This window comes from Electrophorus electricus, chromosome 18 (assembly GCF_013358815.1).
Source record: "Electrophorus electricus isolate fEleEle1 chromosome 18, fEleEle1.pri, whole genome shotgun sequence".
NCBI classification, from domain to species: domain Eukaryota; kingdom Metazoa; phylum Chordata; class Actinopteri; order Gymnotiformes; family Gymnotidae; genus Electrophorus; species Electrophorus electricus.
This window is the reverse complement of record NC_049552.1, coordinates 5,007,826-5,031,689: the sequence shown is the minus strand read 5'-3', so window position 1 is coordinate 5,031,689 and position 23,864 is coordinate 5,007,826. Positions and strand designations below refer to the sequence as shown.

The following is a 23,864-nucleotide window of genomic DNA, read 5'->3' as shown; positions in this document are numbered from 1 at the left end:
AACCAGAAAGGGTAGATTAAAAACAACAACAGCAATAAGATAACAAGTCCAGCCAAGTCATGCTAATTGAGGTGATGCTCTGGAAACGGATACAACACCAATGCAGCATCCCATACGTGTGAATGTGTTGCTCTGGTTGTAACCGATGAAATCAACAACAAATAGCAACAGCAAAACAGCAAAGCCCTGTGCCGTCTAAATTACAAGCGATCAGGCGCAGATGGAGCCTCTGAATGCTGAGTGATCGGAATCTTTAACAATGCATTCAGCCGGACACATTATGAGGCACTCAGTCTCTAACAACACTGTAGCATGACATGGTGACGGTGTGGAGTTTGGGGATCTGAGTACAAGATGACGATTTCATCACCGCAACACCAGATCCAAACTTCTGGCCTGAGTGATCTCGGAGCTGCACTGGACATCTGCGGAATAGCTGCCCTATGCGGAAAAGACGGCCTTGGCCACTTTCTGCGACAAGCTTCTGTATTCCGAAACACTGGTTCCTTTAACGGGAAAACCGTACCATGTAACTCACAAGCGGGTTAGCCACCTAGTCTCAAGCACACGCACATGTACGTGGATGAATTCCCGAGGCAACACAAGGGCTGGTTAATTCCCCTAGCTGCAGTGGGTTTGCGGGCACTGTGAACTTTATCTTGACCGCCGGAGACGGTGTACAGGCATCAGCCATTGTGCTGTTTTATCACTGTCCCCAGTAACAGCCACAACTGTAGGTCGTAACAGTTCCGTGTAATCGATGTGGCCATCGTTCGGGGAACAAGCATAAAGATATTAACACTACTAAAGGCTGATTACTCTCCTGTACCAGGACCTTGAACCCGCCAGGAAAAATAGGCAACGGGAACGATTTTAATTTAGTTTCCACAGATGAGCTTTTTACTGAAATATACAAAACGTGGCTGACTATTTTTGTTAATTTATCAAAGAAACTACGGAAAGAAGAATAGGTGGCTTGATGAATGCACTCCTATGAAAGACGATAAGTTGTCACCCACTCCATCCTACTGCCTCTGACTAGGATGGTGGTTTCTCCCACTTTGCGAGGGCTCAGCGGTGATTGGGTACTTACTTTTAGCCCTCTCGTTCTTCCTGGAGGGCCGCCAGCGGATGCAGGACTTGTGCTCATCCAGGAAGAAATAGCGCACCAGGCCTTTGGAGCCGCCGCGAAGCTTCACCATCTGAGTGCCTGTCTGCATTGAGCTCATGCATTTCTCCACTGAGACAGAGAGAGAGAGAGAGAGAGAGAGAGAGAGAGAGAGAGAGAGAGAGAGAGAGAGAGAGAGAGAGAGAGAGAGAGAGAAGGGGGGCAGAAGTGGAAACAGTAACATTAACCTGAGCTTAATCTAAAGGAAAAGTTGTCAAAAGTGCTAAAATTGCTAAAATAATGAATGAAGACATAAAAGTTTAGTTTAGTGCTAAGTGGTGTGCCCAACTCATTTTCATTCACTGTTAGCTATGCTTGGCTGAAGTGTTCTTTCAAAATTAAACAACAGTTTTTAACAGTTTCAAGATAATTGTACACAAAGAAATATTTTAACACATATGCCATGCCATGCCCATCAGCCATGAGAAAAGTACACAGGACCAGAAAGGTCACTTTAAGTCAAACATCTAACTACTTTTCTCATGTTCAAAGGACATTTTTTAAAGCTAAAAATATTGCTGCGCTACAGGTTAAAGAGGTCACTTTCGCTAAACACCATCTGGGAATGTGTCCATTTTTCTGAACGCTCCTATATTTTCCAGATGAGTACACAACGTAACCACTCGTTAAAGGGAGGGCTCATGTGACAGGCCTCGGCAAGGGGCCAGCTCTCCCATGGTTGTCTCCACTTGCAAAGTCCTCGCTTCCGAGATAACTGAAATCACCGCTAACGCATCTTTTGTGTAAATGTTTTATTCAAGAACCCTGTGTGGGTGAGGAGCATTTATTAAGCAGCCCATTAACAACTGCTGACCATACAGACGATCAGCTGGCCAGGGTCAAACCCCAGCTGCCGATGCAATGGTGGCAAGAAAAATCAATACTGTTTTATGAGCCCTCTGACAAATATTTTCATAAGGCTGTCCAAATAAATGGTGAGGAGTAATGAGGGAAATGAACAACAATGGTAACGACTAATGAGACATTAACATCGGTAATGAAACAGGCCTGTGGCAAAATAGTGTGTTAGTCTGGGGAGAACAAGTGTGGAAATGATGTTAGTCTGGGGTTCTGGTTGGGAAATTGTCATCATGTGCCGCCAACACCCACGGCACATCTTCTGCAACACCCTGCTCGATCGATGTAGCATGTTCACATGCCCCTGCACACTGCTATACCTTCCCCTCTGCGCCCGGGCCATGTACCAGCGGCAGTCACCGAGGGCTGCCAAGCTGACTCGCAACCTGCCGCAAACGAAACAGTCGAGGCCATGACCCCAACCTGGCCACCGGTCCCTCCCAAACTGTAGCGCCACACGCTGCACAAACCAACTTGTAATAACAAAGTAGTTGCCTTGAGAAGAAAAGCCAAAAACATTCATGTGACTAAACCCTAATAAGGGCCAGCTGGCTTAGCATAGTCTCATTTACGCCATGCTACCTGGGGTTTTCATGCGCTGTTAGCAAAGCCGGTTCTTTATAAAAGAATGCTACGTGCAAGACTCAATGCAGGATTTCTATGGAAGTTGGGATTTGCCAGAATTAACACTAAATACTATTTCAGAAAAATCCTGATATTGTCTTTAATGGGCTTTTCAAACGAACAAGAGCAATAAATAATAATGACAAACATACCACGTAGCTAAATGTAAACTGATTAGAAATGAAAAAAAGGAATTAAGAAGTCAGTTATAATACATGAATTTCAAAGGGTTGGGCTTTGGTGGGTTGGTGGGTGAGTGAATGACACTGAATCTTCTGCAATATTAAAAACTCTGACTATGTGTTGGAGGAATGCAGAGCTAACCTCCTGCTACCCTATCCAAGCCTTGGGGAGTACCATATCGAGCCATATCATGGGAAGTGTGACATCCACTTTTTGCAACCGTCACATCAGGATGTGGAGACATTCTGTCTGTGTGGGGGGGGGGGGGGTTAAGAACTGTTCACTGAGCTTTAGGAACAGGTTAAGAACAGTTCACTCAGCTTTAGGAACAGGTTAAGAACAGTTCACTGAGCTTTAGGAACAGGTTAAGAACTGTTCACTGAGCTTTAGGAACAGGTTAAGAACAGTTCACTGGGCTTTAGGAACAGGTTAAGAACAGTTCACTGGGCTTTAGGAACAGGTTAAGAACAGTTCACTGAGCTTTAGGATCAGGTTAAGAACAGTTCACTGAGCTTTAGGAACAGGTTAAGAACAGTTCACTCAGCTTTAGGAACAGGTTAAGAACAGTTCACTGGGCTTTAGGAACAGGTTAAGAACAGTTCACTGAGCTTTAGGAACAGGTTAAGAACAGTTCACTGGGCTTTAGGAACAGGTTAAGAACAGTTCACTGAGCTTTAGGATCAGGTTAAGAACAGTTCACTGAGCTTTAGGAACAGGTTAAGAACTGTTCACTGAGCTTTAGGAACAGGTTAAGAACAGTTCACTAAGCTTTTCTTAATGCCAACATCATAGGCTGGATCTATGAGTTCCATTCAAGTTAAGCATTATTTTTCAGAAGAAGGGAGTGCTGTTACACAGCAAGCTCCATTTCACACATGAAGCAGGGCGGCTGCAGCTTTACGAGGTGGGATGAGCAGAGCCGTAATGCAATAAAATGTAATATGAGTTTATTAAAAAAAAGTGCTTGACTGTCAGTGCATTGCTGGCTCTTCCGGTTCTAGTTGTACTGTTCATGTGGGACCTCTGAGGGTAGAGAGCTCGTTAGTTCTTAATTATACCAGACGATTTACTTGCCCCTGCAGCAATGGAGAGGATGCAATATATGAAAAGCACATGAAGGACAGGAACTGCATTTTCAAATTTAGGTTTAAATATAATTTATCGGCTCCTTTTCCAGGAAAGATATTGGTCAAGAAATTCTGCCAGCAGGCCAAGACTGGTATGCAGTGAGCTGCTATTTCGACTTTGCTTGAATTGAGAGATGTGTAACTCGCACATGAAATGATGCGATGGACCCACACAGCCTGAAGATGGTCAAGGAGTTCTGAAAGAGAAGGAGTCCGCCTAGACTGCAGTGGGTTCCCAGAGCGATGACTAGCTGACAATGGATAAAATAGCAGCATTCATAGACATATTCAGACCCACACACACACACACACACACACACACATGCACATGCATGCACGCACACAGTGGTTGCTATGGAAACCAGGTTCAGGTTTGCGGAAATCAGGTTTTGCGAAGGTCCGGATCTAAGAAATTGCCTCTAATCTCATTCTTCAATCATCCCTATTTAAATGTTCTCTCAGACTGGCTGTACTATTATGATTGCTCAAAATAAAAACTCAATTAAAGCGCGTGTACCCTTCAGGCTACAGCTCAGCACAGAACTGGGCAGACTTCAGTATTCTTTGAGCACAAGCTCAGCGGGGTGGGACGTCCATCCGGCAGTCGGTGAGCTGCAAGAGGAAGTGTGTGGCCCCGGGATGGAACCCGCGGAGAAGGTCGAACAAACCCGTGACCCTTTCATTTAGGTCTGTTCCAGAGAACTGAGCTTTTCACCTGTCTGCCTTCTGGCTGTCTGCTTAGTGCGTGGTACAGTGAGGTCAAGTGAGCATCTCTCCCCATCACGTACTTTAGCTTGGGGGAACTACCAAGGTGCATATGCTAACTACACAGAGTGCTACTCGAGTCATGTTATGCCATGCACAGGAAAATTTGTCCAGGCAGTACGACTTAACAAAGTTGCAAAAACCAAGAAAGCGCTTACAGAGATTTTGTTATGGGAAACCCGTGAAGCAACAGAAACTGCATTACATGCACACTGCATGTGCTCATCAAATCCTGTATTTGTGTTCTGTTACAAATCTCAAAGCAAAGAGATGCAGCAACAACCAGAATTAGAATTAGTTCAGCCTCCTCCGTTACGTTCAAACCTGCTCCACGTGAACTGATATGAACATGGACAAGTGGTATGAATGACAACTTCATCCAGTGAAGTAAGCAAAAGACACTAGCTTAAAATGTTAAGGCTCTTACACAAGGTGGCCAGATCATTCCCACAAGTAGGTCACAGATCAAACAAATACTGTTCAAGAATTATACAAAATTATTCATTGAACATGTAATTTCTGTCATTCTCCCAAGTCTTATTTAATGGAAAATGGAAAATCAAAACCCGTTGAGGGAGGGCTTTTCTCTGCCTCTTACCAAAGAAGCTGAACTTCCATTTGGAGCTGGTTGCCATACTACCACAAAGTCAGAAGAAATTCTCTACAGGGTGCACCAGGCTTAGTTTGAGAAGAGTCTCAGAGGTGACGGGGCGGACGGTCAGACGTAGGGAGGGCGCTCATCCAGGGTACGCCTTGGGGTCAGCCTGGGGCACGGTGGAGGATGTGACGAGACATGCTGGCATACCCGCAGCCGCGGGCGCTGTTCTCAGGCTTCCGGAGCCTCGAGGAATCTTGGCTTGGTGTGCCTCTGGCTCTTCCTCGAGAGCAGCATCAAAAGAGCCTCAAAAGTAAGAACCTCAGCATGTTCTTCAAACGAGAGATTTGAAGAAGTGTCTCTCCAAAAATCTAACGAAGAACTCAGTAGCCGGTGCAGTTACTCAGTCTCAATCTGGCATCGACTGTGCGACTCCTTTTGAGTGTATCCAGGAAGGTGATCTAGCCTTGCCATGTTAGTGAGGGCACTAACGACAAACTGTGTGACATGCGTCTTAGAGATAGCATAAATCCCCTCCAGATTGTAATCCAGGACGGAGGGATTTAAGCAGCCTGGCACAGAGGAGAGGGGAGGGGGTACAAGGAGGCAGACAAACAGAAAAAGACCCAGAAAGAGGATATAGGAGGAAAGAAGGAAAAAACAGATTTAGATATTTAGATATTGGGAAAGGGATGGAATGTAGATAGGAAAACCGAGTACAGGCAAAGTCTTTTGAAATTAAAGTAAAGAGACATGCACACAGAAGCATCATGTAAGATTTGGTCCAGGTAATTGTGTGAGGGAAAAAAATCATCAAAGCCCTGTCATAACTCCAGCCTATCTGCCGGTGTAGAAGAAAAAAAAAGCACCAGATGAAAGAGTCGGAGAGTGCTTTTCTTCCCATAATACCTTGTAGCAGTCTCCCTAGTGAAGAGAGAGCAGGGAGCGGTTCAGCCTTAACACTGCTGGAGAAGTTCTAAGTCAGTCAGTTGAGTGGGACGTGGAAGCATTCATTCAAAACAAAGCCCAAAATAGCTCACACGGTGTGGGGTTTCTGCCTGTCTGCTCGTATGCTCGCAGTCCAGGACGCGGAGTCCGGGTTACCTCACGTCCACTTCACGCTCGGCCTTTTGGGAAGCCCGGAAAACGCAAACACAAACAGCATTTGTTGTTTGGATTCATTAGTTGGAGACGCGTCACTGCAGAAATGGATATTTCTTCACTTCAGCCGTCCACCAAAAGCCAGTGTTCACTGCTGGACATTTCCATGTGTATTGATTTTTGGCAGTCACATTAAACGCACCCATGATAGCAAACATTGCATTCCTCCTTCAAATCACCTCACATTTAACTGCTGGTTGATCAAAGGTGTTTCATGTACAGTCTGAGGTGTGTCTGCTCTAGAATGCAGAATAATCAGTTCTGGCATATTTGTCTTGGACTTCTGTCAAATCCTAGTATTCAAGCAGGATGAGTATTTTAAGCAGTTACTCAGTTACTAATATTCTGGTAGAAACACTCCCTACAGTGGAACAAACGTTTAGCTATGCAACAAACATTATTTGTAAATAATTTACAATTAACAATCTATATTGATCTGATTATTGCAGGCCTGCTTAAAGACCTCGTTAAAGCCTCAGTCAGATACTTCATACACTAGTGCTGATTTAATAAGTGATTCAAGTCAAAAACTGATTCACAGGGCTCAAACAAAAAAAAAAAAAACATTCACTGCTTGTAGGATGTACAAACGGTCGTCTAGCCAAGAGGACAGAAGAAATTTGCAGATAAGTAGTACCGAACAGAACAGCCACAGGACACAGGACACAGCAGGCTGAATACTTTGCTAGTTTGTAAGCTTTGTGGAGGTATAAAAGGAGTGCATGATGCCAAAAGGAATTCTTGGTGGGTCTGCAGTGCTACAGTGAACTAAGAATTAGGAAGTGGGCAATTCATGTTGTCAACTTACAAATACCTAGCAGCACCTACATCTAATGATATAATCACCAAATGCACAAAATCCCCACCTGTGAAGCAATTTTAAATCATTTGTAGGAAAACGAACACTGACTTAATCCTTTCCCATGACTTGACTGTCTATTTTTGCTTTCCATCTACCAGGCAGTGAATTGACCTGTATTCTGGTTACATTATGGCTGGTCATTGTGACTTGACTTTTCAGATAGCATGGCATGATGTGGAGCTGATATGATGGCGTAGGCAGAGACCTTCTGCAGCATAGAAATTAAAAAAAAAAAAAGAAAAATGTATTTTTTTTACAAAAATACTGGAAAAAAATCTTTTGTCTGCTTAATAGATGTTTTTCTGATTCGTGGGACTAGAGCTGAGTCTATATTCTGGAATGAAACCTTTTTAATTGAATCGGTGACCCTGAACTTTGGAAAGGAGCTTTATAAATAAAACCATCATCTTCATCATCATCATCATCATCATCATCATCATTATTATTATTATTATTATTATTATTATTATTATTATGTTCTATAGAGAAAACCTGAGAGTTCTAGCACTTGTGAAAGGGATTGCTGCAAAAAAAAAATTAAAAAAAAATCACTTACTGGAAATCCACTTTACACATAAAATGAAACTACATGGGCCTCGCTATTCAGGCGTCCAAAATCAGTCTTTCCAGTCCGAATGGTTTGCTGGGTATTTTGTGATGCTTTGGCCTTGATTTGGGGACCATGCGGGGTTTTGACAGACCACACGGAAGCAACATTGCATTCATCGTAGCATCAGCGCTGAATGCCACTCTTGTATTTCACTGCCGTACCTTTCGCATGATAAATCATGCGAAAGATGTTCACCCGCTGACAAAATCCGAATACAAACTGTCCTCATTTGTCACTAAAACACTTAAAACACCGGACATTCTGTGATATACCATCACCTGCAGCTAAAGATGTTTTTTGTGTGTTTTGTTCTTCAACATCTATCATCACCTGGAGGCCTGTATGCCCAAAACAGTCTCCAACAAGTTGGTGTTATGTCTTCGGTTGTATGAACTTGATGACTGATTCATTGTCGCTGTGGCAGCTGATAGAACATTCTGAACTTTACGGATGGTGATTTTACTCTTGCTGTTTGTGGAATTGGGTCATACATTCCTCTGTGTAAGATAGACATTACACGTTCTTTGTCTGTCATTAACTAAAAGACTTTGGTCTATTAGTTTGATGTGTCTGGGCATTTGATGTAGGCTACATGTCTGGCCAGTCTGAGAAACACTGCACAGACAACTAAAAGAGAATTCAGTTTTTTCAGTGAATGCTCCAAATGGTCGTAGCGATCAGATGTTAGTAATAAACTATGTTCTTTGGAAAGCCATATTTTTTTGGCTTTCCTGATATTCCTAATTATCCCTACCCATTTTTTCTTAAGTATGTGTAAATGAGTTTACAGATCTTCTCGTGCCATGGGCATATGGGAAATAATTACCCATATTACTCCCAGTGTAACAAGAGTAAAGAGGCTTTAAGTTAATTTGGCTTTAAACTCCAGTATAACTTCCAAATATGACACTATTTGCTTTGTCACTATTTGAAACCTTTTGTTGTAGTACTCACATGTGATCTGCCAACTGCAGTGATTTCTGATTGAGGCTTTGTGTGTGGGGCAGCTCAGATCTGTCCCCATCTGGCTGACACTGGAGAGTACTTACAGGGTTCCAGGTGTGACACCTAGGTGGGTCTATTCTAATGAACACTGCATTGCAGTAACGGTAGGTGTAGCTGTTCTGGTGTTCACATATTGTAACCCTTCACCTTATTTACCCGAGTCAGCGTTAAATCTTGGTTCTTTTCAGCTTTTAGGCACGGTGGTCTTTTTTCTTCCCTGTTGCACACTGCGAGTATTGCATTGCTGAATGTCTCAAGCAACTTGGGGTTGCATGCCATTCTCAAAAGTAGAGAAGCACTGGCTAAAGGGAGGATGCTAGAATGTACGGCGCTCCCGTACGAAAGCGACCAAAGCGGGGTCAGGGGGACTCCCATGAACCTCTGTTCCTGCTTCTGCTCACAGCCCGAGGCCATGTTTAGTGAAGCTGACATGAAAAATTCTACTGAGGTGCAAGCACAGTACAGGAAATCATCAGAGACAGGCTACACATAGATTAATTCTTTCAATATTCTGTTAGCGTTGCCCAACCGGGAAGTACCGGTTAAATACCCGTTAAAGTGGGAAAAAAGTGCGAAGATGCTCCTGGTAGCATGTAATGAAAAAACTGCTAACCTTAATGGAAAATTTGAGTTGGTGCCTCATGTAAGAATAGTGCTCAGTGACACACATTTGCACTCCACCATTAGGGTTTTAGGTTGGAGGCTAGCGTTTACCATAAACTGTCTGTGACTGGCAGTCTCTGAAAGCACTATTACCTGGGCTGTTGTTGTTAAGTTGTTCAATTTATTTTTCCTTTATTAAAAAATTCCTTTAATTTTCCGCATTCTAAATCTGTGACCCGATGTTATGCACTGAATGAAACATGATGGTAAGCTCACCCATACACAGACATGCAGGCATACACACACACACACACACACACACACACACACACACACACACGCACGCACACACGCACACGCACACGCACACGCACACGCACACACACACACGCACACGCACACAGGGAGAGTTCACAGGGAAGGCTCCTGTTGGTTCATAGACGTCAGGAGAGGCACCAAGAGGGCTGTCTCCGGTATGGAGGGACTGGGAGTCGGAGGGAGCAGATGGTGACACAGAGGAGAGGATTGGGAATCCTGCTGGTAAACTTTCCCGTGGCGGCTAACTGCGGAGGGAGGGGGAGAGTTTCTGATTTAGCTAATCCTGAACCTCGCGCCTGCCGCCTGCCAGCTTTTCTCTCCTTCTGACCGAACCGAGGGAATACGATGGCACGATGGAAGACCTCGCAGCTCTGTGTTTGCACAATTGTCAAAGCAGCACTACAACTATCAAGACAGCTGTCAGCTTTAAACTGTGGCACACACTTCAGACACATAAAGGCAATTGTTAGTGGTTTGACTTATTTTATTTGCTTTGAAAGCCAAGTAGGGCTGAAGGCTTTGATAAATGTTTACCTCAGGCACTGCATAAGTCTTATTTATCTAACTTCTTTAGAGGAACAGTCATTTTCAGCATTTGAATCCATAAACACTGGGGACGCCGATTCCGAATAAAATATGGGCCCACATATGTGTCCTTGGAACATAAGCAAAGGCAATGAAAAGATCACTGGATTGAACTGGAGCGCACTGGAATTCTCTGTTGTAGACCTTACAAGTTCTCAGGTACTGCTGAACAGCAAACACAGGCTATGAATCATCTTAACAGAGAGACACATTTGTCTGGCCAGGCTGTGACACAAGCTGTTGTTGTAATACGATGACTAATCTACTATCTATGTTCACTGTTTATGTGTAGCCAATGCCCAGTAAAATCCCTGATATTTAAGGAAGTCCTACTGAGATTAAATTAATCCCATTTAACCCCACAGGTGTAAGTCTGACTCTGTAGGAGTTAATTATCATTGCTAGATTTAGTCTAGAAATTGTGAGCATGTGCGAGAGTGTGTGTGTGCGTGCGTGTGTGTGTGTGTGTGTGTGTGTGTGTGTGTGTGTGTGTGTGTGTGCTGAACAGGAGCTATGTGGACCAGTAAAACGTACTATCTCCAAGCATTTACACACATGCACACACACACACACACATGCACACACACATGCACACACACATATGCTTCTGAGACTTTCACAGCAATTAACAGAAAACATCTCCCACATAAATCTTCCTCACAATTCCACTGGTTTAGTGTCTCTTGAGCACACACAGTGTTCCTGTAAACTAAAATAGGATGCCCAGGACTGCTTGCATTTAGTATGTTATTAGTGCTCTCTAAGCATAACATTTTGACAGTGATAATAATAGACAGTAACATTCACTTAAAAAAATGTAGAGTAGTTTCTGTGCTTAAATGTTTAAATAATGAACTTCCACACCACACCACATCTTATATATGCAAGAGCACTCTGAAACACTCTTAACTGTGATCACATTGCTCACTTAATTCTGTCTGTCATATTCACAGTTTCTCTCCTGCCAAAATGCTGCACCAAAACTTATTATGCTGTGTACTTGTCTATGAAAAGGATCCTCATGTAGGGTCTATTGTTATGCTTGAAAGCACTCTGTAACTAGCCCAGCTTCATCTATGTGTAAGAAGATTCGGGCGAGAGTTTGAGTTTGCAGAAGTGTTCTAATGTGCAGTCCTTTTCCTGGCTTAACAGCAGCAGGGTGTGAAGCTATCTGAAATCGCATTTACAGCACCGAGTTGAAAAATAATGAGGATTTTGTCTTCATGAGCGCAACCCCCATTCCACTCTGCAAAAAGTGCTTCAGATAACAAAAAGCCCGGTGCCGTCTGTGGGGTTTAAACACAAACTACTTTCAAAGGACAGAACCGCTGTCTGTTCTCCAGCAGCAGAGAAAAGTAATGATGTTGTGACACAGGTAAGACATTCCACATGCTACCCCAACCCATCCCAACCTCCCACCTGCCCGTACCTGAGGTAGACACCATGCTTGACGTGAATCGGCCAAAAGGTTCGACACGACAAGAGGAAATTCCCGTGGCCTGTGAAGCCAGTTCAGCAAGAGGCAATTAGCAATCCGCTTTGCTGCCTTAGAATCTACCAAAAGAATTTAGAGAGAGCTGGCTTTCTGTGTCCATCAGTAAAACTTGGCAATGAAGTGATAGCCCTTGTGTTGTACAAACTCATACAAGGGAGCACACAGTCCTTGTCCTGAGGGTTGGGTGAGCACATTTTGTTGTCATGCTATCCAGTGAGGAATTAATTTCACTATCTTGCTAATGAAATACCAGAGAGAGAGACACGGGCGCCTTGAAAAGCTATTTTAGCTACACAACTGTCTCAGCACAGACTGCATGTTGCCTAGCAGACCACGCTCATCTCATCGTGCTTGGCTGCTGTTACATAAAGCTGGCGTATGGACAATTATATGGTAACGGCAGGTCTACAATCTTTTCTTTGTGCTATGATGCTTCTAGGAACCTATAAGCCATTTAGCTGTGCGAATAATTTATATGTTTTGCATTAATTTCTTCAGTTTACGCTGCAATGAAACTCAGCTGACCAAAAGCTCAGCTGACCAATTCCATTTCCGTGTTACCTCAGCACCAGTTCTTACCATTCTAGTTTATCACACACCAGACCCCGCCTCTCCCTCTTGCCTCCCCCACCAACACCACCAACACCACCACCCAACCTCCTCCACTAATGCTCACACTGACCACAAGTGATGTGGCTCTCCTAAAGTTCCAGGATGGTCTCGCCATACAGCAGAACTGACAAACCACACATAGTATTCTGCTGACCCCCCCAGTGCATACATTCTTTGGGGGCGTTCCTGTTCCCAGAGATGAATTTCAAATGAGACAAGCTTCAGTCTATCAGACGGTCCCCGTCCTTGTGATGATGATATAAAAATGTAGCATGCGCATTCAAAGCTAAGGTCAGACCCTTCCCTCTGTCACTGGTCACTTCTTGTCACTGGTATTCCTGCAGCTTTATGGCTGTGTCAGCCTTTTGATTCAAAAGTTAACATGACATTTTCCACAGTCTCAATTGTATTACTTTAGTTATCGCTTCTCAAGTATGAAGGAAGTTACATAGGTGGAGAAATGTCAATAGAAACGTCGATAACTCTCAAACAGAGCAGTACAGTGGCATGGCCTATTGTATGTTATAAACTCATGTAACCAGAAAAAATGTCTATTTCAATATATCACCAACAAATAACCTAATAAAAGTGCCCTGTTGCGATCTGAGTAGAATGTGGTTGTGTAAGCTATGTGGTACAACACTGTGAAATAAAGGTGTTCTACATGTTCAAAACAGAATATCTTTATGGTTGATAGAATATGGGTTTTAGTGTTGATTGTATGACAGAACTGACTCCAAGCTGTAGTACATACCTGACTTGAGTACAGCATGAGTAATGAGTACTGGATTTGACACATATCCAAAAGCTCTGGAGTTTCAGGGAGTTGCAGCAAACAAAAGCCCTTGCAGAAGACAACGGAACCAGTCAGACGACGCTTTCATTCGATTAAGAAAATGATGCGACATCATTTTCTTAGAGTAAGATGAAAGAAAAAGGAACAGGTGTAAGGACTCTTCTGAAGAGCTGCTGATTACCAGCTCTTTGTACCCTGGGTTGAAGCCCAACATCCCCGAGCTGAAGGTTCGCTGCTGCAGAGGAAGGTGCTCAAAAAATAACTCTGTGTTTGAAAACAGACAACAGCATCCAACAATTGTGCGTTGGAACATTTCTGCTTGTGCTTGGAACTGTGCCACTGCACATGCTGTTGACAGGAAGCTGGCGGGAGATCATTCAGAAGTTCTAAACGCCTTTCCCAGAGGAGAAACTCGCTCTCAGGCCTTTCCCGGCTGGCTTTAGCCTAGCCGATCGGATACGACGCAGGAGAGTTGGACTGATATTTAAACTTCACAGCTAGACTGGCCCACGGTCTGTCTAATAAAACCTTATCAGCAGTGTAACACTGGTGGTAGCGGGCGTCAGTGTTGACAGTAGGTGAGATATGCATGGGTCTGCTATACATATGCTGACTAGCAATGCCTGCTAGGTGTTACCTACCCTTACATCTACACTCGGTGCCCCTCAGTTCTGCTACTACCCTGGCATTCATCATTTTCAGCACTATCACATCTCCAAATACAATATACAGAAGTATAATCAGGATAAAGGATATTATATTGGAAAATAGATCAATCACTATTTTTGTAAACAGCCCTTATTAACTACAATGTTATAACAGGATATGATATAGTGATTAAGAAACCTTAGATCAAGCCCCAACCATTTAAAATATAATCGTCTCCCTAAATCATAGTGATAACCCTTATTGCCAGAACAGAAAAGAACAGACAGTATAGCTATAGAAGCTTCTGAGAAAGCACTGTGATGAAAAACCTGCGGCACACCCTTTAAGTGGCATATCCACACTGAGATCACAGTGCAATATGCACGGATACGCAAGTGTCTGTTTGTGCACCTCTGTGATGAACGCCCTGCTGGAACTTTACGATTGGAATAGATAAAAATGTGACCTTGTTCCTCTTTACTCGCGAAGCGTGACGGACTACGCAGACCACATCCAACAACAGGTTTATTGCTGATAGCCCAAGCTGCACACTTGTGCAGACTGCACCCTCAATTAGTGCCGAAGAGAAAGAGCAACAGAACTAGAAGAGAGAAAGATTACACAGCAGTAATAATACGGTGGTGAGCCTACTCTAGTTTGGAAAAGTGGAGGCTTTTTAAAACTGTTTTGACAAAAATGATTTCCATAATCAGCAGATTAAGTGGAAGATGTTTTTTTCAACCATCTTTGGTCCAGTCTAGAGCCCTGAGCCTAGTGCTCCAAACGTTTGACTGCTGGACTCAATTAGTGACCTTTTTTGAACAATTTTTTTCAAGTCAGTGGAATAAACTTTCTAGCAAGTACGTACAAAAAAGATTTGTACATGCCTCATAAGTGCCAAACAATTACAAGCCATTTTTACATTCTGCTTTTGCTGATGCAATTAACACATTAAAGAATGTATTTAAACTGCCTTTCTGTTTAAAGCTAAAACAATGACATACAATCAAATGGAACTGACTTATTTCTGTCATTCTGTCTGTAGCTGATTAAACTAATGTGACAAACAGTTTGGGGTGTAAATGTATATGGTGTGTGGCTAAACATTAGCTTGTATTTTTTTCAAGCTCTCAAGGCAAACCTATTTGTGTCCGTAGGGGAGGCAGCCAGAGTGGATTCAATCTATGGCAAATCTCCCATTATACATATATTAACAGAATGCCTCGCCTCGCACAGAGTGGGACGGTGATAAAACTTCCCTCAAAACAAAGGCAAGACGATACTTTCTCCTCCGCGCTCCATGCAGCCTCGGCCTGGTGCTGAAGCCAGAGAATCAAACACGTAGCCAGCTTTGCACCAGCAGACAAATAAAAGAACACAAAGCATGAGACATACTCAGAACAGAGAGAGAGAGAGAGAGAGAGAGCTCAGCTTTGGGCTAAGAGATGGATGTCCATGGCTAACTCTCAGCTCCCCTGCCTACCTACATACACTGTCGCTGCGTTCCCACTCCTTCTACACCCTCCTCCCCTTTTGTGCAAGTCCCTTTGTCTGCTTTTTAAACAGTGGAAGAAGGCGAGGTGGGCTTACCTTCCTCTGGGCTGAGGTTCCTAATATTGCTAAAATCGTCCATGTTCCGGGGTGAGGGCTCTCTAGCTCTCCACTTGCTAGTGGGAGGACATCAGAGGCACCTGGCGCCCTGGGGCTGCCGGCGTGGGAGCGGCTCTGCGAGACGAGGGGAGCAGAGTGGAGCTCCGGGGAGTCATCTCAAAGCTCTGCGACGTGGTTGAGAGCACCTAGTACTCTGGTGCTGTTCCTCTGTCCCTCGCTCCTTCCCTCCCTCTCTCCCTCTTACTCTCTCTCTCTCTCTCTCTCTCTCTCTCTCTCTGTCTGTCTGTCTCTCAGCCTCTTCCTTAAGCGCTTCCTCCTTTTCTTCCCCCTGTTCTGCTTCTTTCTTTGGCTTTCTCACACTCTGGGTGGCTTTCGCACGCTCTCTCTATCACACTCTCTCTCTCTCTCTCTCTCTCTATGTCTCTCTCTCTCGCTCATTCTACCGTAGTCTGGACTCTGGACAGAGCTCCGCTCCCACGTGTGCGGTCAGCTCGCGCGCTTTTCATCCCCCAACGAGGAGGAAGAGAGGGAGTGAGAGAGAGAGAGAGGAAGAGAGAGAGATGCACAGGAAGACCGCGATTTGTGCACGCAGAACAGGGGCTGTCTCTCATGTTTTATTCAGTTATTCTGCTTATAGGGGACTGAACGGGTGTGCCTCTGCTGTCGTTACAAACACTCAAGAGTGACAGCAGCAGGTGACAAAAAAGCTGCGCGTGTGCATGCGAGTGCGCACGCGTGTGCATGCGAATGCATGCTTGCATGTGTGTACTTGCGTATCATTACAGGAGGTGACAAGAAAGCACCATTCTACAAGCAGGAAGAGGAAAAGGTTCGAGAAAGAGGAAAACGGCTGCACCAGGAGGAAGGCCTACGACAGAGAGCGGGACAGCACGATGAGGGACTGTTGTCAGGGAGCCGTCTGCGCAGCAGCACAGCCAACAGGCGGACAGCTGCGGCATGGTTTCCGGCCGAGCGGCGACACGACAGCAAAACCAGAAAGCCAAAGAGCAGCATCTCACAGCCTCGACCGGGTGCAATTCCAAAGAGCTCCACAATAAAGTGAAAGCCTGAAAAAAAAAAAAAAGAGTCTCTGGATTATCCGTCATTGGTTAATGGAGATAGTGGCGGGGTCTTGTTAGCAATTTGCAGGTGTGATGGGATGGGGGAAGCAGTCCCAGTCAATTCGTAGATGGCCATTAATCACTGTCCAGAGAGACATGTTCACCACGGAGGCATCACATGTGCTTTGTGCCGTTTGGACCACACCTGCCGTGGAAAAGGAGATGCCATTTTGCTTCTCACTGTCATGTGAATGAACACAAGCGTCCTCATTTAGGTCAGGCTGAAAGAAGGAGGATGCCACCCGAGTTTCTATCAAACCATTCTTTTATTGTTTCTGTTTCGTTATTTATTGTTCTTATGCAGAGCGTTTGGCAGCACGAACAGGAAACCGACTACCAGCGTGGAGTAGCTTGCAGACTTTTACCGCAGCTGCTTTAAATTTTTGTTAGCGGAAGCTATGAACCCGCGTCCCTGTTGGCGTGCCACCGACTTCAGACTCTTGTTCTGGTGTGAACTGCCCGGTCAGGGCCTGATTCTGAAGCCCAGGTCAAGTACAGTCGAAGAATGAGGCCGCAGCTGGGGAGCTGTCCGTGGTTCTGACAGCCCTGGCGTACAGCCATGGGGAATCGCTCTCAGATCAGAGAAAGTAGATCAGAGGACAGCTGTGTAGGGTATACCTGACACACCGCTAGGCTGCGTACAGTCCAGGGGGAGTACTGTACAGATCTGAAATCAGCCCACACACAATCAGCCCGTCGTGTTTTACACCCTGCTGAACACAGTACAGTGGAGTCTCTTGTTCGTGGGGTGACAGTGGAAACCTAATTAAAGTGAATTGCAGTGGTGTAGTTTTTAAAGGGACTAAGTGTATAGATAATTGGGCACAGGGTTATAAATAGCATTGCACTGCAGTGATTGCAGGTACACTGGTAAAACAGCATACATACACTTAGTGCCCACATACTGTACACAGATGCACACACAAAAACATGGAGATAAAATAATACATTACTTCGAACTTGAGGTGTAATTAAACAACCATCTTCAAAACTAGAATTCTTGACCTACATGACCGACTTGTTGTTCTCTGCTAAATCCCAGAACTGGCTGGAAATCGGCTTTGGAAGGAAGGTAAGACTCTGAGTTTCTCTGCGTCAGTTTGAGATTGCCCAGCACAGAGACTGAGCAGGGTGTGTTATGCCTCTAATGTGTAGCAAATCGGGACTCGAATGTCCCTGATTCGCTGTTGTGTTGTCGGTGTGGCTCTCACAGGTGTAAACATGCATGAGCTTGCACCTTTAAGTCCTAGAAGACCAACAACATGCCATGGAAAAAGTGAACGCATAGCTACATGCTGGACATGATGATGATGATGATGATGATGATGATGATGAGGCATCACAGAAAACCTGGCAGGACTCAGTCTCTCTCTCTCTCTCTCTCTTTCTCGGTTTCTCTTTCCCCCTCTGTTTTCTCTCTCTCTCCACGACTCTCACGTCTACAACAACCGAAACCTGTATTGTTTCACCCGCTGATCACACTCCTCTGCTATCGTCTCGTGAATTCACCCTGCTTTTTCCCCCCCTGACCTCACAGTCTTGGCGAACAGTCCTTCTAAGCCCGCTTCCTCTCGCAGCCTTCTGATTGAATTTCCTTCTTGACATTTCAGCTGACAAAGAACTGCTGGGAGGAGGAAATAAACAACAACAAAAAAAAACGAAGGGCTGTCGTGCTGCGCTATTAGCGCCGGTGGGTTCCCGTAGCAGTCAGCTGTTTTGTTGCCAGTGGGTGGTAAAGGGTTCGACTTAGTTTCCTCCATCTCTCAGGCACTTTATGGCACTGTAGCAACAGAGGGACTCGAATGGCAACAGCACCAGCAATCCGCTGGCGCAGCAATAGGGTGGACCTGTTCGTTTCCGTTGTCTTAAGCTCAGCTACGACTGTCGAAACCCTGGGATGAACAGTCACTGAAATACGCAACCAATTTAAGGAAGGGCCCGGTGACACCATTATACAGCATTATACGCAAAGAGAAAAGTGCTTGGTGTGTGACGGATTAGGAATGAAAAATCATTTGATTGTGGGGGACAGAGGGTCATCAATATGGTTTATTTTAAGCAACGTTATCTCTCCAAAACATTACTACAGTCCACATGTTTAGAATTCTCAACTATGAAACGATGGGAATCATCTTTCCCTTGGTCTAAGAGACATGGCATCCTGGATGGATTCCTCCTTGCAGCGTGCAACCTGGCTTTCTGGGGTGCTGGGTGCATTATGGTGAAGGTTGATTTATGTGGCAGTTCACTGGGACCTGCTCCACCCGTGCAACGAGAGGGTGAGGCCCATCTCTCAGCATCATTAAAAATCCAATATCAGTTGAGCAGGGACAGCACTTTACCTGATCATTCACGCGTTTAAGTCAGACCGCGAAGAGAAATAATGCAGCAAGGTAGAGGTATGAGGTGGAAGAAGTGATGGGGTGAGTATATCAGTCACTGAGTAAATAAGTAACAATACAATGGAAAAAATAATCAGTTAACAGAAAATCTAAAGAAGTAACTAAAACATTATGTTAATAAATAACAGCCTAGTGTAAGTATGTAACTGAGCACTGACGTGTAACTGTAGCTGTGCGCCTGTATGTTATGGAGCAAATGAGTGATGTAATGGAGTAATAAGGAAGAAATAGTATAAGGAATGTCCATGCCCATGTTTGCGTCTCTCCGGAGGTAACTCAGCCGGCCTGGTTCTGGGCTTGCAGGCCAGGCAGGAGCTCTGTGCTCCACTGCGGCGGACCAAAGGCTCGGCCAGAGAGCCCCGCTGGGGAGGAGGGGTGCCAGCGGAGCCGCGGCCCCTTGGTTCCTCACGAGCTGCCGGCTGCCAACGGGGCGGCAGGAATCTTCAGCGTAATAAGATCAGGGGGGGGGAGAGAGAGAGAGCGCAAGAGATAAAGGAAGACGGAGAGGCCACGGCCAAGACAAAGGGAGACACACGGCACTGTTTCATATCGCTGTCTTGCTGTCTTTGTTCTCTCTGATAGGAAAATCGTAATAGCTTAATAGCCCTGAGACAAAAGTCGTCCTAACCCTAGTTTGTGGTCAGCCATCCAGCTCAATTAGCGTCTTAATTACCTACGCCACAGCTAAGAGGGACAGACAGAGGAGAGAATATCATTTTTCACTGATGCAATCAACACTCTTATTCTATGATACTCATTCTCTCTCTCGCTGTCTCTTTCTCTCACGGCCACTTAAATGCACAGTCACGTACAAGCAATTTCCCCCACATAAACTGCAACAATGCACTCCATGAGCCCTTCGCCGCAAAGCCACTCCTAGAATAAGGCCGGAGTGACATTCAGGCAAGGGCCCACGCGAGTCGTCTGGTCCAGCACGCACCTGATCGGCCCCTGCGTGTGCGAAGGAAATGTAACTCATAGGGAGGAAAGACAAGTCCCGTTGTCTCTGGAGAAGAGCTTATATAACCACAGGATGCACAGAATGGAGCAGCCAGAGGACTCTAGACATCCAGCATAAAGACAGAGCTGCGCCTTTACTCAACAAAAAGAAAAGCCCAAACTTTTCACAGGAAGCACACCAAGGGAACAGTTGGTGGAAACATCCTCCGTACTACTGGTACTGGAGAGACATCCGCAGGGAAAGAGGACGTCATGGCCAGGCGTCGCCTTGAGTAAAGCCAACATGGCCAGTGATGAGTACACATGTTTTTGACAAAGCTTACCCTTCAGACTACACAAGAACATGACCCTGCAGGGCAGAAGCCGAATGCAGTCATTCAGACTGGAGTTAAGGTTCTTTAGTAAACTATAATGACGGTCCTGGGTTTTTATCGAGAGTATTCTAAAGATAACCTCATGAAATAAAAGTCCAGATACTATAAAGGTCATAATAAGAGAACAGCCACTGTGTTAACAGTGCAGCTATGAGGCAATTTTCTAATTAGGAAAGAGGAGAGGCAAGCAGGTGAATTTTAATTTATGCACAGACCACATGCATACTGATTTTAATTTATGCACGAACTACATGCATACTGATTTTAATTTATGCACAAACCACATGCATACTGATTTTTACTTATGCACGGACCACATGCATACTGATTTTTATTTATGCACGGACCACTTGCATACTGATTAAGGATTTTTCTCAATGAAGAAAAAGTCAGTGAAGGGCCTCTGCATGGAAGCTGTAGTTTCCTGTATAATGAGGTGTTCTGTTCCTCGCCTGCGCTCTTCCTGAACATTGAGTCCCACCCCTAGTGCGCTATGGTACATGCCGTCTGTCGGAGCTGTGAGTGGCCTGTAACACCATGCCATGCCAGCGACCAGGAAATGTGTGAAAATGATGGCGATGCCTCAGAGGGAAGAGCAGGGAAAATCATGGAATTAGGACACCAAACTGGCGGACCTCGATATCCATTCCTATACTGGACCCTGGGTGACCAAAAACCCAGCTACAAAACGATGCATAATCCTGCAATGTTATATTGTGACTTTGCCTTTGTGACTCAGTGTCCTGAAAGAATGGACTGTAATCAGATTTTTCAAACGTGTTTCATTTTGGGGTGGAATATAACAACATCCACATACAATATATGGACTGAGTTCTAATGTTGGTAAACAAGCATTGATGGCTACCTGGTTACATCATCTGCACAGGCTGCAGCCAGGGTTCCTATGAGATGTAAGATGGCCAATAAGAAGCTACACCAGCAGTAACCAAGCTGAATGCTTTGCGAACATGTCAATTTCATGTTTCAATTCAATTCAATTTCAATTTCAAATTTGTCTGTTTTTGGATTTTTTTTTAGCAAGTATGAGATGCAGCTCAGCAGGGGTGGGCAGGTTCATGGTGCAGATGCAGTGACCTGCGATCCTTTAACGGCTTTAAAGAACACGAGCAGCGGACTACGCAGGCAGGGACACGTGAACGAGCACATTAAGAAGCTTCTTGGTCTCATCTGTGGGTCTGTGTCAGTGGACTTCAAGGGAGCTGTTTGTTTATGGTGCTCTGTTCTGTGCACACACAAAAGATCAATATGTATGGGTTGAGAAACATGAATAAAGTGGAAAGCCTCTTAAATGGTCACTGTTCCTGGATGTAATAAGTCCATTGTTCTTTTGGGCAATATTGACTGGTTTTCTTTTTTTTCCGGCCAGGGTTATTAATGGTAGTGGCATGCGTTGTCAAATAACACCCACTTTGGCCTCATTACCAGTAGGTTCTCACCTCCTGGTCCCAGGACACAACCTGCTTCCCTGGCAGAGGCAAGAACTAATTGGAACTCAGGAGAATCTACAAGGCCATTATCTCTCATACACACACACACACACACTCACACACACACACACAAACACCCTCCACCGTTGCCACAACACATTTAAGGAGGGAAAACGAGGGCGTGGATAAACAGAAGGCTGGAGATAAGGTAAACTCCCACTGATGGGAGACAGGAAATAAAACAGGAGAGATGCCCACCTTCTGCAGCTCCTCTGTCTCCTTCACATTCTCACTGGAAACTGCAGCTGCTCTCATTACTTTATGCACTTTATTAGTAAAAGTGAAAGGAATAACAAAAGAGCTGAAACAGATAACAGTGAATTATAGGCTGAAGGAGCAGTTAGAATGGTTGAGTTACATGAGGACTAACGACTGAGCCTTCATTCATCAATAGAAACAATAGCATCATTTCATATATACTCAGTGGGCACTTTATTAGGTACATCTACACCGTAGATATATATGATATATACTCACTGGGCACTTTATTAGGTACATCTACACCATAGATATATATGATATATACTCAGTGGGCACTTTATTAGGTACATCTACACCGTAGATATATATGATATATACTCACTGGGCACTTTATTAGGTACATCTACACCGTAGATATATATGATATATACTCAGTGGGCACTTTATTAGGTACATCTACACCGCAGATATATATGACATATATTCACTGGGCACTTTATTAGGTACATCTACACCGCAGATATATATGATATATACTCAGTGGGCACTTTATTAGGTACATCTACACCGTAGATATATATGATATATACTCACTGGGCACTTTATTAGGTACATCTACACCATAGATATATATGATATATACTCACTGGGCACTTTATTAGGTACATCTACACCATAGATATATATGATATATACTCAGTGGGCACTTTATTAGGTACATCTACACCGCAGATATATATGATATATACTCACTGGGCACTTTATTAGGTACATCTACACCGTAGATATATATGATATATACTCACTGGGCACTTTATTAGGTACATCTACACCATAGATATATATGATATATACTCACTGGGCACTTTATTAGGTACATCTACACCATAGATATATGACATATATTCACTGTGCACTTTATTAGGTAATGTGCAGATCCATGCTATCACATAGGCTGCCTAGGTTCTCAGCTATGAACAAATAGGAGATCTTGGTTTTGGTATTTTTCCTCTTTCCCCAGAGCGTAATTGGATACCATACGAGTAGCCAATGGGAGCTTCATCCGGTCTCTGAAGGAGGAGCCTAAAGACACAGAACTCAGCTTCAGAGCTTAAGAGTCTTATTAAAAGCTGGATGGGATAGACTTTTTTTGGTTTCAGTTGTAACTATCCTATGTCAAGGATTGTAGTTTGTGTAAGGAAACAAGGACCAGTAAGACTGAGCATTCAAGCACTTTGTGATTAGAAGAAATGTGGTACAGAACCAGTAAGTTAAAGGGCAGGTGTCTTCCTCATGGCCCTGCTTTCCAAAGCCCTATAATTGAGTAGATTCCACTCTTGCCAGTAACATATCTTTGGTGAAAGCAACGTAAGCAGAAATTAGCCAGCAATATTTTCTTGTGCTCACCATTCATGTTGTTTTTCAAGCTTTCAGTAACAACCTGTACTGACGCGTACTGTTACTGATGATGAATAGATATTTGATATGTGTATATAAAAATGCATATATTCACACACAAAGGCAAATTTGCATAAATGTAGCATTTTACAGATATACTGTGTGAAAAAAAAATAGGAAAATGTTTACCAAAGTATATTCAAATTTATCCTGTGAAATACATCACGTGATAAGTAGGCTACAGGGACAGGAAATTTAATAAATTTAAAAAAAA

General features: G+C 44.2%; 1 protein-coding gene across 9 annotated transcripts in view; it reads right to left on the bottom strand.

Moving 5' to 3' along the window:
* Positions 1–23,864, bottom strand: part of plch2a (phospholipase C, eta 2a) — a 90,304-nt gene that overhangs the window by 29,981 nt on the left and 36,459 nt on the right. For 5 of the 9 annotated variants that reach the window (XM_027011284.2, XM_027011278.2, XM_027011285.2 and 2 more), the window contains one exon: positions 1,094–1,240. In XM_027011284.2, coding sequence (XP_026867085.2) covers positions 1,094–1,240 — 147 coding nt within the window. Of the gene's footprint in view, positions 1–1,093; positions 1,241–4,109; positions 4,252–5,323; positions 5,893–6,229; positions 6,274–11,893; positions 11,973–15,605; positions 16,190–23,864 lie in introns of those variants that run through there. The other 4 variants (XM_027011281.2, XM_027011280.2, XM_027011283.2 and 1 more) reach the window with 4 other exon arrangements.